Genomic DNA, 17,639 nt, shown 5'->3' with positions numbered 1-17,639 from the left:
CAATGTAGTTTCTGCAGTAAGTTCCATAATCTTTGTTTTACTTTTGTTTTAAATTAAAGGGTAGTTTTTTTTGTTAAATTTTTTTTTTTCTGAATGATTTCTGCAGTGTTTGTTTTTGTTTGTAAAGGGTAGTTGTTCTTGAGCAGAGGATGGTTAGAGACTTAGAGTAGTGGGGCAGCTGGTTGTAGCCTGAATGGTTGGAGTGTGTGTTGAGCTACTGTTTTGCGGCTGAGATCCAGGTTTTCTGGAGTTTGATTTTACTCTGCTTTGTTGATTAGTAAAATGAAGCTTATTCATAGAAATTAAACCAAAAAATAAAAGCATCCCCAGAATGCTTGAAATGATGCTTTATTCGTGATGGTAAGCCAAAGAAGTAAAATCAACAGTATATTGTCTGCAAGTTGGTTGCTGTCTTCCTTCTTGTTCTTGTACATACTCTTGTTGTGTTCCTGTCGTGTGGATTGCTATGCCAGAGATACTCTGAAGAATGGCGAGTGGATTACTGACAATGGAGAAAGTCTCATCTCCTGTGGAGGAACGTTTGAACTGGGATTCTTTAACGCTACGGGAAGCTCTAGCCCCGAAAGTTTTGTTGGGATTTAGTACAAACAGGATAAACAAACAGTCGTATGGGTCGCCAATCGAGACAGCCCTGTACTGAACAACGCCACTGGAACTTTTGGAATTGAAGGTGGCCACCTCAAGATAATGGATACAACGGGAAAAGGGTATTGGTCTACAGGTATTGATGAATCCTCGTCTACAAATCGAACTCTGAAGCTTACGGATTCTGGAAACCGTGTCTTAACCGATGATGATGATCAGTTGGCGATGAGTCGGTGGGATAGCTTTAAGCATCCAACAGATACATTTCTTCCAGGTATGAAGATGGATGAAAACCTGACATTGACTTCATGGATACGCGATGGTGACCCTGGAAACGGGAGATTCTCTTTAAATCTAAGTATAAATGGAGGGCGCAGATATGTTATCTCACAAAAGGCGGTTTTCAACGGGAGAAAACGGATTCCAGGTGACTTCTACAGGATCAATGAAATGCCTCAAGTCGTAGCCTACATACTGTCAAATTTCAACAGAAGCGCCATCAAGCCTACAAAATTGAACCCTCATCTCAAAAATCCAACACACCGACTGTCTGATTATAATTCCACAAGGTTGATTATGAATTACACTGGGCAGTTAGAGTTTCTGAGCTGGGACAAGGATCATTGGTATTTGATATGGCGGGTGCCAGAAGACAAATGTAGCATTTCAAATGCTTGTGGGAACTTTGGCAGCTGCAATAATAACGATTGGATAGCATGCAAGTGTTTGCCGGGGTTCAAGCCTAGTAACCTGGAGGATTGGAATTCCAGTGACTTTTTTGGTGGGTACACCAGAAAATCGGCACGATGTGGGAAAAGCGACACATTCTTGAGCTTAAAGATGATGAAAGTGAGCGACCCAGACCCAGACCCACTGTTCTTGGATAAAAATGAAACAGAGTGCAGAAAGTATTGCATTAACAACTGCCAGTGCCAAGCTTATAGTATTAGTAACGACTTGTGCTGGATTTGGACTGAGGATTTAAGCGATCTGCAGGAGTATGCAAACAATGGTCGTAACCTCTCTGTCCGCGTAGCAAAATCTGACATAGGTACTCCTTTTACATATTTCAATATCTATGCTGGAATTCACTCATTACCAATGACTCATTACTAGGCCTAATGCTCCTTTTCAATGTTTAATTACTATTCAAGACTTCGAACATTTGCAGAATCAATTGTAAGGAATTATGAGCCTTGTGGCACAAACATGATTCCCTATCCGTTGAGCACTGGACCAAATTGCGGTGACCCCATGTACTTCAGTTTCTACTGCAACACTTCCTCGGGCCAGCTTAGCTTCAAGGCACTCAGTGGCACTTATCGTGTTGCAAGTATCAATACAAGTACACAAACATTTGTCATCCAAGTCAAATATGGAAGATATGATAGAAATTTAAGAGGAATGCTGAAGCTCAATGAGTCATTGCCATTTAATCAAACCAAGTGGTCTGCTGTTGATTCTGGCAACTATAGCTCTAAAGTTAAAGATGAAGTAGAGATTAGTTGGAATCCCCCACAGGAGCCAACCTGTACTTCATTCAAAGACTGCAAGGACTGGCCAAATTCAAATTGCGGTGTAACAAGAGATGGAAAGAGGATGTGCCTTTGCAACCCCAACTTCCGATGGAATGGCCTTTAAATTGTACTCAAGGTTAGGATGCTAATCATATATACCTTTGAAAGATTATGATTGCTCTGTTATTGAAGCAAGACCAGTGCTATGGTTTGCTAAGGAGGATTCTGTGCTAGTGAAATTATTTTCTTGTTTAAATCAACTATTATATACAATTTTTCCCTGATCAACTGAGCACATGTTTTGATTTGTTTATTATCATTTTCGTTTAGCCATTGGAGATTCTTCAGTTTCACAAACATAATGGGTGCCCTGTTTCTTCTTTTGTAGAAAATGATCTTCCTCGGGGGTTACAAGAGCTTCCAAAAAGAAGAAGCGGTTTCCTTTGAGTGTTGTGGTACCTCTTATAAGTGTGTTTGCTATCACATGTACCATTACTTGTGTATATGTATGGAGAAGAAAGATGGCCCAGGAAGAAGGTAATAACCTGGATTTTCATAATGCAAACCATGCACAATCTATGGTTTTGTCCCTTTGAATTAAAATAAAACTATTTATCCTTTCCATTTGGCTAATATATACGTTTGTCTTTTAAACTTAGAAAACAGAAGAAGTGATGAAAGAAATCGAGTACTTCGCACATTAGACATTGAAAAACATGTCAAAGACATGATAGACTCGGGTGAGTTCAGAGAAGGAGGTGAGAAAGGCATAGATGTACCCTTCTTTGATTTAGAAAGCATTCTAGCAGCTACAAATAACTTCTCAGGTGCAAAGAAGCTTGGAGAGGGGGGCTAAGGGCCTGTTTACAAGGTGATTTCAACAGCATTAATTGGTTAATCTTCATGTAAACTAGTTTATGGCTAGTTGTAATATTGTGAGTATGGTGACTTTGGTCCCGGGGCACATTTTCAGGAGGTCAAGAAATTGTTATAAAGAGGCTCTCAAAGTGTCTCAAGACATGGCTTACATTTATTTAAAAATGAGGTGGTGTTGCTTGCAAAACTTCAACATAGGAATCTTGTTAGGTTTCGAGGAAATTGTATAAACGGAGATGAAAAGATTTTACTCTTTGAGTATATGCCGAACAAAAGCTTAGACTCATTTGTATTTTGTTGGTTTCTAACCAAATTCCTAATATCTTGCAATGCTTGACAAACCATTTCTTCTTTGAGTAAAAGCTGATTTATTACTATTGCTAATATTGTTCTTTTGATTGACAAATGGAAACATTGCAAGATCAAAAGCTAAGTATGTCTTTAGATTGGGAGCTCCGCCTAAAAATCGAATATCTCATGGGCTTGTTTATTTTCATCATGACTCTGGATTGAGGATTATCCATAGAGATCTCAAAACCAGCAACATTCTTCTAGGTGAGGAGATGAACCCCAAGATATCTGATTTTGAATTGGCAAGGATGGTTGAAGGCAAAGAAATCGGGGCAAACACAACGAGAGTGGTTGGAACTTAGTAAGTTATGGTACACTGTAGCACAATTTTCCATCTCCCAACTCTGTTTACACAAAGCATATACAAGTGATATATGTCTCCACTAATGAAATATGTTGGCATGCAGTGGCTATATGTCTCCAGAATATGCACTAAATGGAGCTTTCTCGGTAAAATCCGATGTTTTTAGTTTTGGTGTAGTTTTACTTGAAATTATAAGTGGAAAAAAGAATACAGATTTTTTTAAGTCAGAACTAGTCATGAGCCTTTTAGGTTATGTAAGTATGTTAAATTTTTTTCAATCATTAATTTTTTTAGTCATTTTATACTCCATAAAGAATTTTGATTTTTAAATTGACTCAGGCGTGGAAATTGCGGGTAGAAAACAAGGTGTTGGATTTAATGGACCAGACTTTATGTGAAGTTTGCAATTGCAGATCAATTCGTGAAGTGTGTAAATATTGGACTCTTATTCGTACAAGACGACCCAAATGACCGCCCCACCATGTCTAATGTTTTTACCATGCTCGATAGTGAAGCTACAACAATTCTAACTCCAAAACAGCCGGCCTTTGTTCCAGGGACAGGCCTTTCCAACAAGTTCTTCTACTAGACTGGACACATATACAACATCAACAAGCAGTTTGGGAAGAACATGATAATGCTTGATACCAATGCAAGTTCTTGCGAGTTTGTCCTTTACTAGACTTGTAAGGGTTATGTACAGAAGTTTCTATCTTTAAGAAGGTTGTATTAGTCCTTCACCCAAATGAAACTTTTCTTGTTAGAATATTTCAATAATAGATATGTTTTTATCTCCAAAACATGTATAAATAAAATCTAACAATAACATACCTTTAATATTCTCTGGACGTGCTTTCAATATTTGCCAAACAAATCTCCTATAGATGCTCAAACATATGGAAGAAAACTGTGTTTTATGTGTAAAGAGACTATTACTCTCAACCCATTTTACATAATGACTTAGTGAAGCCTAATGGGTAAACTTTACTTATATACAGGGTGAGAGTAAATGGCTTCCTCATATGTCCACAAAATTGGTCAATCTCATTATGGGCCTAAAACAAAATAAATGACTATGCTAGTCTACCCAAAAGGAATAAATAAAACAATCTCCCACGTACTTGGACAACATAAGTCATTTAACCATAAGATAAACACAAATAAGCATTTTAAACACACAACCTTATCAAAATGTTTTTGCAAGTAACAAGTTAGAATTCACCAATAGGATGTATGATATATAACCAATACTTACAATCAAGTGACCAAAGAAAATAGAATGCAAGTGTAAGACACAAATAACACAAATAGTGATCACTATATTTTCAAATGAAGCCCACTGAGACTAATACACAATGTCTCACCGAGACTCACAAATAATGTCTCGTATCACAACATCAATGCCATGGTTAACACAAATGCACACAAAACAAAATATATGGTAACACAAAAATACTCACGATATACACAAAACAATCTTACGCACTATTTTTATGTCAAATCTATGCTAGAGTTTGTAACACACAATTAACTCTCATGCATTATTTTTATCTCAATTTCATGCGAGAGTTTCTAATACATAATGAACTCTTTCGTACTATTTTTATCTCACATTCATGCTAGAGTTATCAGCACACAATTGACTCTTTTGCATTATTTTTATCTCAATTCCATGCTAGAATATGGTATACAATAGACTCTTACGCACTATTTTTTTTTAAAAAAAAATTTTTTTTATCAAATTCTATGCTAGCTAAAGTCCACAATACAAAATGGACTCTTATGCATGATAAACCAAAATAATTAAATATAAAGACTTAAAATGACCCGTTATCGAGAGGATAAGACTAGGCAACCAAGTACAAAGTATTTAACCATTTTCTTCATCGTCCCAAGCATCCTACCATTTAATAATTTACCAATAGGGCAAAGTTATTATTCATATGAACCATGGTATAATTGTTACAATTCACAAAAATAATAACTCCAAATTTATTTATTTATTTAATTCGAATAATATCCAATAAAACCTAATAATTCATCATGGTTAGTCTCACGATAGGCGAGTACATAACCACTCAAAATCATTTATTTTGATGTACAACAACATTATCCACACTGAATTAGTAAATCCTAATAATTCATCATGATTAGTCACACGATAAGTGAGAAAAATAAGAGAATTGGTTTAGAAAGACAAAGAGCTTCTCAAAAACATGAGTTGCTCTAGCCATATGACTTTTCTATATATTTAGGAGAAATACAATGGTACAATTTTTTTTCTATGGAAAACTCCTAATGGTAACACTAGATAATATTGGAAGGTTCATATTACAAAGGGTAAGCAATCTTCTCTTGGTCCACGCCTGTAGCATTGAAGTCTCCAATGGTCACTTGAGCAAACATAGGAATATCTTTGTCTAGGTCCTCTATAGATGGGATGTTTGCAACAGCTTGGTCCACCCTTTCTAAACACATCCCCATGAGTTGAAGTCTTCAACGGTACATTGAGAAATTATAGGAATATCTTGTCTAAGTCCACCAGGTATGGAATATTTGCAACGGCTAGTTCCACACTCCCTAAACCAATTAATCTCTTTTCCATAATTCTTGGTGAAGCTCAATCTGTAGTGGATTCTTTTGATACTTTTGCTTTATCACTCCCCCTCAAGCTAGAGGGTGGCGGAGGCAGAACTCCAAGCTTGATTCAAAGAGTATGAAAGTGGTCCTTAGAGAGTGCCTTGGTGAGAATATCAGCCACCTGTAAAGCCGATGGGACATAGCGGGTAGTAAGAGCACCAGCAGCAACTTTTTCGCAAACATAGTGAATATCAAGCTCAATATGTTTCGTGCGAGCATGAAAAACTGGATTCACTGTCATATGAAGGGCACTAATATTGTCACAAAATAATGTAGGAGGAAGATGTAGTGTAAGGCCGATATCATGGAGCAAATAAGTAATCCAAGTGATTTCAGCTGCAGTGGAGGCCATGGCTCGGTATTCAACTTCAGCACTCGACCGAGAAACCGTGGGCTGCTTCTTGGAAGTCCAAGAGATACAGTTTGAGCCCAAATAAATAGAATAGCCAATTGTAGATAGTCGCATGTCAGAGCACCCAGCCTAATCAACATCAGAAAAACCATAGAGATTAAGGGATAAGCGGGATAGTAGTCTTATTCCATAATGCAACGTACCTTGGAGATAATGCAAGATGCGTTTGACAACTTGAAGATGAGACAATCCAGGTAAATGCATAAATTGACGAAGAAGATTGACAACATATGTGAGATTAGGCCGAGTCAATGTAAGATATTGTAGAGCACCAACAAGACTACAAAAATATGTGGCATTAACAAGAGAGTCATCCTTACTGTGCAGCTTAAGCTTTTGAGCAAGGGGAGTACCAATAGGGTTGCAACTAGACATGGATGCCTTGGAAAGAATATCACAGGCATACTTTTGTTGGGAGAGGAATAGGCCGCCAAAAAAGGGAATAACTTCAATACCCAAGAAAAAATGTAGACGTCCTAAGTCTTTCATGCAAAATTCTGTGCTTACTGAGAAATGAGGTTAGTCAAAAGAGAAGATTGATTACTAGTAACAATTATATCATCAACATAAACCAAAAGGAGAATGAGAGTATAATTAGTTCGAAAAATAAATAAAGATGAATCAGCTCTACTACATGTGAAACCAAGGTGTAAAAGAAAAGAGCTAAAACGATCAAACCACACACGAGGTGCTTGTTTGAGTCCATAAATAACCTTGCGAAGGCGACATACATGAGTGGGAAAAGTAGGATTAGAAAATCCAGGAGGTTGTTCCATGTAGACAACCTCTTTAAGATGTCCATGCAAGAAGGTATTTTTAACGTCCAATTGCCGAATGGGCCAACCATGAGTAATAGCTAGGGAAAGGACAAGCTGTATAGTAGTTGGTTTAATAAGAGGACTAAAGGTTTCAGTTAAATCTATACCTTCCAATTGACTATAACCTTTGGCAACCAACCTGGCTTTAAAACGCTCAACAGAGCCATCAGATTTGAGTTTAGTTTTAAAGACCCATTTGGAGCCCATGATATTCATAGAATCGTGACGAGGAACAAGATCCCAGGTGTGTTGGTGATGAAGAGCAGTTAGCTCATCTCGCATAGCTTGGAGCCATTTAGGACTTTGTAGAGCTGAAGAGAGATCACAAGGTTCCAAAGGAGATGATGAGCGTGAACTGACTAAGCCATGGTGTGTACAAGCTTTATGTTGAGTGATCATCGGATGGACATTGAGAGATGACGAGCCTCTAGTGCAGGATTCCATAGGAATTCGAGGCAAATCAATATATAATTCGCTTGGGTGAACAGAGATTGATGAAGGGAGCACTTGAGTATTGTTTGATGAATTGTCCGCAAGCTGAGAATTTTCAGGTAGGGGACTGCTTGAGCATCGGTGCTTTCATCGGTGTTGACGGTTGGAGAAGATTCATCTTGGTTGTTTGCAACGGTTTGAGCATTTTGGCTGTTTTCATTCGGTTGATTGCTACAAGGATCTAAGACTCTGGCTGATGAGTTGATGATGTCTGGTTCATTGGAGGCATCTTGGATGACGTCTGGTTCTCTGGAAGCAGCTTGGATGTCTTCTGGTTCTCTGGTGGCAGCTTGGATGTCGTGGGTGTTATCATTCGGTGGAGCATTTTGGTTGTGGCAAACATGAGCAATTGTGGAGTCCATAGGTTGTTGAAAAATAAAAGATGAGCCCACGAGTTTTGGTGAGGAGACAACATCCATTTGTGGTGTGGAGTCACCACGTGATCGCCCAGGGGTGGCATCCGAGAGCCCAGAAGATGAAGACAGGAAAAATCCATCTGCAAGTTTTTTAAATTTATACAGGAGAAAACAACAATTTTGGGTCAGTGTAAGGAAATATTTTTTCGCCAAAAATAACATGGTGAGATAAATAGACTCTCTTTGAGGGTGGATGAAGGCATCTATAGCCTTTGTGCATAGGACTATATCCAAGAAACACACAAGGGTAGGATTTTGGAGTGAACTTGTTCTTGGCATAGTCACGTAAATAAGAAAAACACCTACATCCAAAAACCTTCAAAGAGTTATAGTCAAGATGAATGCCATGTAATTTAAAAAATGGTGTCTCCATTTGGAGAACTAAGGATGGTAGTCGATTGATGAGATATACAACAGTCATGAAGGCATCAACCCAAAAATGCTTGGGTAACTGTGCATGAAAAAGCAATGTTAGTTCAGTTTCGACAATGTGCATGTGCTTTCGTTCGGCAACTCCATTTTGTTTGGGTGTTCCTGGACAAGAAATATGTCGGATAATACCATTTGTTTCCAACTGAGACAAAAAATCATTTAATTCAAATTCACCACCTCCATCACACTGAAAATTTTTAATTTTGAACCCAAATTGATTTTTTACCATAAGTTGAAAAATGAGGAAGCTATTGAAAAAATCAATTTTTTTTTTTTTTTTTTCAATGGATATAGCCAAGTATATCTAGTATGATCATCAACAAAAAGCACATAATATTTTTAATTTTGAACAGAGGCAATTGGGGCTGGTCCCCATAAATCACAGTGAATTTTTGTGAGAGGAGTAGATTCAATTTTATTATGCAGAGGAAAAGGGAGACGACAACTTTTTCCCATTTGACAACTACTACATATAGTTTGAGATTTTAACCAACTAGAAACATCAATAATTTGTTTAGAAGCTAAATTATGTAAAAGCTTAGAATGAGGGTGGCCAAGCCTCTGGTGCCAAAAAGGCTCAAGTGCTCGTCCAGATTTTATTGCTGCCAAAGCCGTAATTGCTCCCCCTTCATGAAGTGCTTATAAGCCACCTTGCTTATGCCCTGTTGCCAGGATTAGCCCCGCAATTCTGTCCTTGATCTTAAAACCAGAAGAAATGAATTCAATAGCACATGAAAGATCTCTAATTAATTTACTAACAGAAATTAAATTTTTCTTAATATCAGGCACAACAAGCACATCTTGAAGTTCTAATTTTCCATGAGAAGAGTTTAGTGTAGTGGTACCAATATGAGAAATAGGCAACAATGAACCATCGCCAACCATCACATGAACATTACCAGTGTAAGATTGAGGATTATTAAGATTACCTGGATCGGAGGTCATGTGAGAATTTGCTCCGGTGTCAGTATACCAATTTGGATCAGAATCTTGTGGGTCAGATACCGTAGTTGCAGCAAAAGCTTGAGTGAGATTTTCGTTAGTATCATAGGAATAGTCATACCGATACCAACACTTTGTCGTGATGTGTCCAATGCGTCCACAAATTTGACATTGAGGTGTTGAATGAGATTGTTGTTGATTTGGTCATGAAAAATCCGATTGAGATGACTGATTTTTTTGTTGTGCAGAACGACCAACAATATTATTGTTGGGAAAAGGTGCATATGACTGATTTATTCCACGAGTGATCCCACGTCCATGATGAGTGGAAGCTTGATTTGTAGGAGCAAATCCACGTCCTCGAGAGTTGAAAGAGAACCCTGGATTTCTACCTCGATTCGATCCACGACCCCTTCCACCATTTCGTTGACCAAAAAATGCAAAATTGGGATTGGGATTTGGATTAAATCCCTCTTTTTCTTCATTAGTCACAGAACCATATCTCATGTCATAGCCTTGTAAGGCCATGACAAACTGCCTAAATGTGGGAAATGGAGGTTTAGACAGCATGATTGTGATGAATACATCATATTTTTGCCAAGACAATGAGACAGTTGCATAGTCTGGTCTTCATCAGAAATTGGTTTCTTTATGGCTACAAGATTATCACAAATAGATTTAAAAGAAGTGAGATAATTACTTAAGGAAGTCGACTCTGGTTTGGGCATCTGAAGTTGGTGTTTTAACTGAACTTCTCTTTCTTTGGTTGCCTGAAGATGGGTTTCTTCAAGACAACACCACATTTCACGTGCGGTATTTTGGCCAACAACGTGTCCAAGTACTTCTTCTGACAATGTTCCTGTAATCGAATTGCGTAGCAACAAATCTGTGGATAGCCATTCTTCATACTTAGGATTGGGTACTTCTTTATTTGACTCATCTGTAGTTGTTGCCTTGGGTGGACCATCAGTAAGATGGTTCACCAATTTTAGATTTTGGATTAATGGAAAAATGGTCATTCGCCACACAAGAAAATTTTGTAGTTGACTTTGGGTGGGACAGCTGTGATAAGGTTATGAAGATTGAGCATAGAGAGTGTGAGGGATGTTGATGATTGAGCTATTTGTCTAGACATGCCAAGAGCTTCAAGGCTCTGATACCATAAGAAAAATAAGAGAATTGGTTTAGAAAGACAAAGAGCTTCTAAAAAACATGAGTTGCTCTAGCCATATGACTCTTCTATATATCTAGGAGAAATACAATGGTACAATTTTTTTTCTATGGAAAACTCCTAACGTTAACACTAGATAATATTGGAAAGTTCCTATTACAAAGGGTAAGCAATCTTCTCTTGGTCCACGTCTATAGCATTGAAATCTCCAACGGTCACTTGAGCAAACATACGAATATCTTTGTCTAGGTCCTCTATATATGGGATGTTTGCAACAACTGGGTCCACCCTTTCTAAACACATCCACATGAGTTGAAGTCTTCAACGGTACATTGAGAAATTATAGGAATATCTTGTCTAAGTCCACCAGGTATGGAATATTTGCAACGGCTAGTTCCACACTTCCTAAACCAATTAATCTCTTTTCCATAATTCTTGGTGAAGCTCAATCTGTAGTGGATTCTTTTGATACTTTTGCTTTATCAATGGCGGGTACGTAACCATTCAAAATCATCGGTTTTAGTGTACAAAATTTTTTTGCACATTTAATCAAAAGTTCATTTATCTCTAAGTAAATATCATTATATATATGCAAGTAGTTCAACTTCAATTGGAAGATAACATAGAATCACAAATAGTAACCCAATCATAATCAAAATGAACATTAGTCATAAATTGTATATTTCATTTTAAACACTTTTCTTAGGTAAAAGTGAAAGATAAATCCATTTATTTGTTTCACTTATTCCATAAATATTTTGAAATAACTCATTAAAAATGATTATCAAATGCATCTTTAAAATAATAAAGACACAATATAATTAAATAATTATTGGGTAATAATTATTAAATATTATGGACAAAATGGATTTTGTATCCTTAAATAAGAATTTTATATTTGCAAAACATCTCTAGATTTACATCAAGTCATTTTTCAAACAAGCTAGAGATTTAACCAATAAGCAAAAAAAATAATATTCAATCAAAATGAGACAAAACCGTAGCAATCAACAAATTACATCATATGCACGGCACCACTAAGTTACAATAAGGGCAACAATGCATTATATATTAAGTATGCCGATACTCTCAAGTTCGCAAAACCCTTTATTGAATTCATGATAAAATCAAATAATTTATCGCAGTTAGTCCCACAATAGGTGAGAGCATAATTGGTCAAAAAATTCAATTTTATATGTAACACAATTATTCGTTTACAAAAACCATTTATTGAATTTATGATAAAATTCAACAATTTATCACAATTTGTCCCACAATAAATGGGAACATAACCGGTCAAAGTTATTGATTTTATACATAACACAATTATTCATATTGCACAAAATTTCTTAATCTCAATAAAAATGTATATAAATTTACATAGAAATCTCGAAAGTAATGTATATAATTTCACAAGCAACAATACATGCACTCCTTTATTTATAATACATGTCTTGAAATTATAATTTGTTCATAACCAAATATTTTAGAATCATGAATATGATGAACAATGTATACGAAACAATAGATGTATACAAAATAAGCAGATATTAACATTTTTTTTTTATTCAATATAATATATGTACCAATTTCTTTTCATTTTCCCAATATGAGACACAACGCTCACACGTGTATTCACCAAAAACTTCCCTCATGTGTAAGTTTCTTTTAAATTGACTCAACTCTCCCTTGTATATATGTGAGTCATATTACAAATCAAAGAGTGTCACACATACATGAGTTACACGAAATGTATTTATCAAATGATGGGTGGAACCAAAGTTATATGAGAATATATATAATTTACTATTCTTATGGATGAGAAATCTCCAAGAAATAATATTGGAATTATCTTAGGTAAAAAGAACTTGTTGAACAAGAAAAAAAAAAAAAAAAAAAAAAATTGTGGATTCTATGTTCCATGTTTAACATGCATGTAGAAGATTGTTAATCTGTGCATCATAAAACTTAAATTTTTATGTTGAACATAAATATAGTGTATAACACATTAACAATTTATGCTCGAAAAAAAAAAAAAAATTTCAATGAAAATAAACACCACGTATGACTGAAATAAATATTAGTGATGATTTATCAAATCAGTAACAACATTGACAAATCATAATGAATCTTTACAATAAGAGTAAAGGAAAAGATGGCCCGATGGCCATAATGTTCGTCTTTTGTGAACATAAATCTGCGTTCCTTTACTGTCAATATATATATAAACTTTTTTTTTTTAATATATATATGAACCCTTTTTTTTTTTTTTTTGCGTAATTGTCTAAGACAATTTTTCCTTGCAAAACAGATGATCAAGTATAATAGCGTCAGAATGCCAAAGTTTTGCTAGCATCTACATAAAATCCAAATACTATTTTTTTAATAAATATATATATGTAAAACAAAAGGGTAGCTTTGCCTTTCGTATAAACAGATAAACAAATCTCACAATAAAGAAATCAATTGCACAACTCCACCAAAATGCAATTCAAGGGCCTTTCTTTTATTAAAAGATGATGTAAATCAATGTGGCTTTTGCAATAATCACAAAATAAACACACAAAAAAAAAAAAAAATGTAGAGACACTAACTTGCCAAATGAGGTCTTTCGGTGTGGCTTTGTAAATTTCAGCTCTTTTTTATTTTTTATTTATTTATTTTTATAGATAACTATAGCAGATCTTGGGTTTAATGGGTTGAGAAAACAAACAAACATACTCTACCCTAAATCATAAAGCCTTGCGCTGTTCAAAACTATACTCCACAACAAAACCTAAACTCAAAATCAATGTTTCAACTAGAATACTTCAATGCTTTTAATCTTTATGCATTCAACCAGTATGCGTGCCCATGATGAAAAATATGAAATTTTCATTCTTTTCATTATGATTCATACAAAATCTAAGCCCAAATACGACAATCTCCACAGAACAAAATACTGTTCAAACATACGTCTCTTTTTCCACACAAATAAAAATAACACAATTGAAAATGATATTTTTTACAGCCAAGAAGAAAAGAAAGAGATGGCTCTGATACCAATTGAATATTTTAATAATAGATCTATTCTTTCTCCATAGCATGTATATATAAAATCTAACAATGACATTAGTACCTTCAATATTCTCTAGACATGCTTTCAATATTTACCTCATGAATCTCCGATAGATACCCAAACATATGGAAGAAAACTGTGTTTTGTGTGTAGAGAGACTATTACTTTTAACCCTAATTTTATATAATGATCTAGTAAAACCTAATGGACAAACTTCACTTATATATAGGGTGAGAGTAAATGGCTTCCTCATTTGTCCACAAAATTGGCATATCCCATTATGGGCCAAAAACAAAACAAATGAATATGCTAGTCTACCCAAAAGAAATAAATACTACATTTCTTCCCGTACATATTTCTTTACTTGAAAGTTTTCTATGGAAACAGTATTTGGGGATGTTTGTAATTTCTTTTGCTATTCTGCTTGTAAGATAGCTCATAACCTATAATCAATGTTTTAATAAATTAAACGCGGATCATTAAGCATTTATCGACATTATGTGTAGACCCCAGTAAACGCTGATTTTTTAGTAGTGGTGGTAGAATTGTAGAAAGGCTTCTTATCCAAGTGAAAAAAAGAAGTAGACGTGGGCTAAAGCTAAAGAAAACAAATCCTAATGAAAAAGCAAAAGCTAAAGTAGCTGGCCCCATGTAGCGGTCAAGTGAGGCTAGAAAGTAGCACCACGTTTGCCATGCCACCGTGTTGTACGTATATGATCAATTATTCAAATGGGATCTCACTTTTTCAAGTCCTCCGATTATATATTCAGTTGAATGCTATTACAATATTGATGAATCAACTTTGAACTTTTTCTAAATTTAATACCTCAAATGAGCAATTGATTTAGACGAATTTGAACTGAAAGCTCGTTTATGTTCAGATCTACCCAAACGGGGAAGAGCATTTATCACTTAAATAATCTGTGTACAGATCTACCCACAAATTCGTATACCCAAAAGTTACACTTGAATCCAATTCGTGAACCGAAATTGCCCCCCAGTATATTCCAACAAATGGATGATCTAAAGTTAGGCATGATTGACACACGTAAGGCAGACGTCAGTCAATATATTAAAACCCATGTAATCATGTCGATTTTAATATTGGTTTAGGCACATAATCATGTCAATTATTCATTCTCACAATTACGAGAACGAGAAAAGTAAAACCACCGAGACATTAATGTAGATGGAATGGACGAAGGACGAATTGCATACCAAAATAATGAAAATTGCTGATCAGGAAGCTTTTCTTGGTTAAAAAGCATGCATGAACATCGTGGCATTTTTGTACCAGGAAATCTTGAGGGGTATAGTATAGAACCAGAATGTTTTGCAATGAGATGATAAGCATCTTCAGTGTGCTTGAAATGATAGAAAAATTAGTTACCTGCATGCATGCTTTATTCCAAATGAATTGCTATGCAAATTGGCTACTGTCTTCCTTCTTGTTCTTTTACTAAATCAAGTTCCTCATTCCTCAATTAAATCCTAAATCCTATATTTACACTTCCACGGTCTATTATTCTGGTGTAACATTACAATGCCAATCGATAGTTGGTTATTTGCTTCTTTTTGCTTGATTGTGCCCTATTAGTAGACACTCAAACATAAGGAAGGTTTGACAACCATTTTCTGGTATCTAAAAATAAGTATCAAGTTTATGATTATCTAAGCTCTCTTCCTTAGAGAAATTTTACCTTTTTTCCTGGCCAACTTAAGAGTCATGCATGCATATTTTTTTTCCGGCCAACGCTCTCAACAAGCCTCTAATATGATTATCCTTACTCCTTGCAGACATTCACTGTCAGAATTTACTCGTGTGATTAACTACATCATCAATTTATCGGCGTCTATATAAAACCGTAAATTAGCGGTGTTTCAAAGTATACGCTGCCGATGATTTTAGTATTACCAGCATATATAAATAAATGCTCACATATTATCGGCGCTTTAATAAAATGCTGATAATTAAACATTAATTTATTATTGTTTTGTGTAGAGATATGTAAACACCGATATTTTAGAGCATATTAAGGAATCCGTTAAGTAGTTTAATAAGTACTTTTAGGACATAAAAAGTGATGCAAAACAAAAATATTGGGTCCGTTTGTTAAAAAACTCAAAAAAGTACGTCTTTGAATTTTTTTTTGCGAAAATTAAAAAATATATATATATATATATATATATATATGGCAGAAGCGCACTTTTGAAAAAAGTTTTTAAATGAAGCTTTTTCAAAAAAGTTGTTTCTGAATATAAAAGCTATGTTTCCTAACATAATCTCAAACACAATCCCATCTAGGTTCTTTGAAACCTATTTGTGATTGTTTTATGGAACTTAAAAAGTATTTTTAATATCTAAAAGGTTATGCCAAACACAAAGCATACATGATTGCTAAAAATAATTTACGTTTTTTAACTCTACAATTGACTAAAACACACTTCTAAAAAAAAACTTAAAAATCAATTTTCTTTTTAAAATCTCTTTTTAACTTAAAAAAAAACTCTATTTTCTCACCCAGCATGCTATCAGTAGCTGTTGTAGAAAGACTTCTTATACAAGTGGGAAAAGAAGTAGACGTCGGCTAGAGGCTAAAGCTAAAGAAAACCCATCCAATCCAAGTGAAAAACCAAAAGCAAATAGCCACGTAGAAGTCAAGTGACGTCATGAGGCTACAAAGTAGCATTACGTTGTCCATACCTATTACCATGCACCATGTTCTACTATTTCAATTACTGAAATGTGATCTCATTTTACAAAGTTCTTCCGAGTATAGTTGAATGTAACTGATTTAATTTCATTTAATTTTTATTTTTTCTATTCAAAGTGAGAAAAGGGAAAAGGGAAATTACAAGAACAAAAACAAAATCGATAGAGAAATCCTAGTAATAATTGGGAATGGGTCAAATAAATGACCCGGCCCATCAAGTGAACCAAAACGGCCAAAAAAAGGCAATAAACGGCAATATTTCATAAACGGAACAAAATCCCAAAGGGTAGCTGACACGACCATCAGTGGTCGGAAAAGGAGAACAAAGCTGACCATCAGTGGTCGAAAATGAGAGAAAAATCTCTGTCAAAAATAGAAAAGAAGGCCAGATTAAGGATCTAGCCAATAAAAGAAACACAGAGAACAAAAAATTACAAGGAAAAATAAAAAGACAACAAATACAATAAAGCAACAACTTAATTAAAAGCAGAATAAAATCTCCAAATCCAAAAATCAGCAACACTAGAGGCAGAGATGGTTGAGATGCGGAGGTCCATGAGATCCACGCGCTGGCACGTGATTGCCGGGAGGATGAGCGAGAGACAACGGTTGGAGGAGATGATGCCAGAGACAATGGTGGAGGCACTACAAGAAACTGACTCATCAGGGGCGACTCATTAGGGGCGACTATAAAGTCGCCCCTAATACTCAACTATTAGGGGCGACTTTTGAAAGTCGCCCCTAATAGTTATGTATTAGCATCCACATCCAAGTGGACGCTAATAGTCGACCCAAAAGATGAATAATAGCGTCCACTCTAGGGTGGACGCTAATAACTCGACCCTAATATACTCGCGGGAAATATTCAAAAGGCGGGAAAAAGATCATTA

The 17,639-nt window shown here is 35.5% G+C and overlaps 1 protein-coding gene and 1 pseudogene across 1 annotated transcript in view; one reads left to right on the top strand and one right to left on the bottom strand.

Annotated features, from left to right (window-relative positions):
- The first annotated feature begins 333 nt into the window (after positions 1 to 333).
- LOC132181691 (G-type lectin S-receptor-like serine/threonine-protein kinase At4g03230) lies at positions 334 to 4,264 on the top strand (annotated as a pseudogene).
- Positions 4,265 to 9,503: 5,239 nt separating this feature from the next.
- LOC132181690 (uncharacterized) overlaps positions 9,504 to 17,639 on the bottom strand; it is a 10,927-nt gene continuing 2,791 nt past the window's right edge. The window contains exons 4-6 of the mRNA XM_059594930.1: positions 10,577 to 10,665; positions 10,199 to 10,344; positions 9,504 to 9,886 (exon numbers count right to left, since the gene is read on the bottom strand). Of these exons, the coding sequence (XP_059450913.1) occupies positions 9,504 to 9,886; positions 10,199 to 10,344; positions 10,577 to 10,665 (618 nt within the window). The remainder of the gene's footprint in view (positions 9,887 to 10,198; positions 10,345 to 10,576; positions 10,666 to 17,639) is intronic.

This window comes from Corylus avellana, chromosome ca5 (assembly GCF_901000735.1).
Source record: "Corylus avellana chromosome ca5, CavTom2PMs-1.0".
Taxonomy (NCBI): Eukaryota; Viridiplantae; Streptophyta; class Magnoliopsida; order Fagales; family Betulaceae; genus Corylus; species Corylus avellana.
Note: the sequence above shows the minus strand (reverse complement) of the source record. Positions and strands in the feature narration are given on the sequence as shown.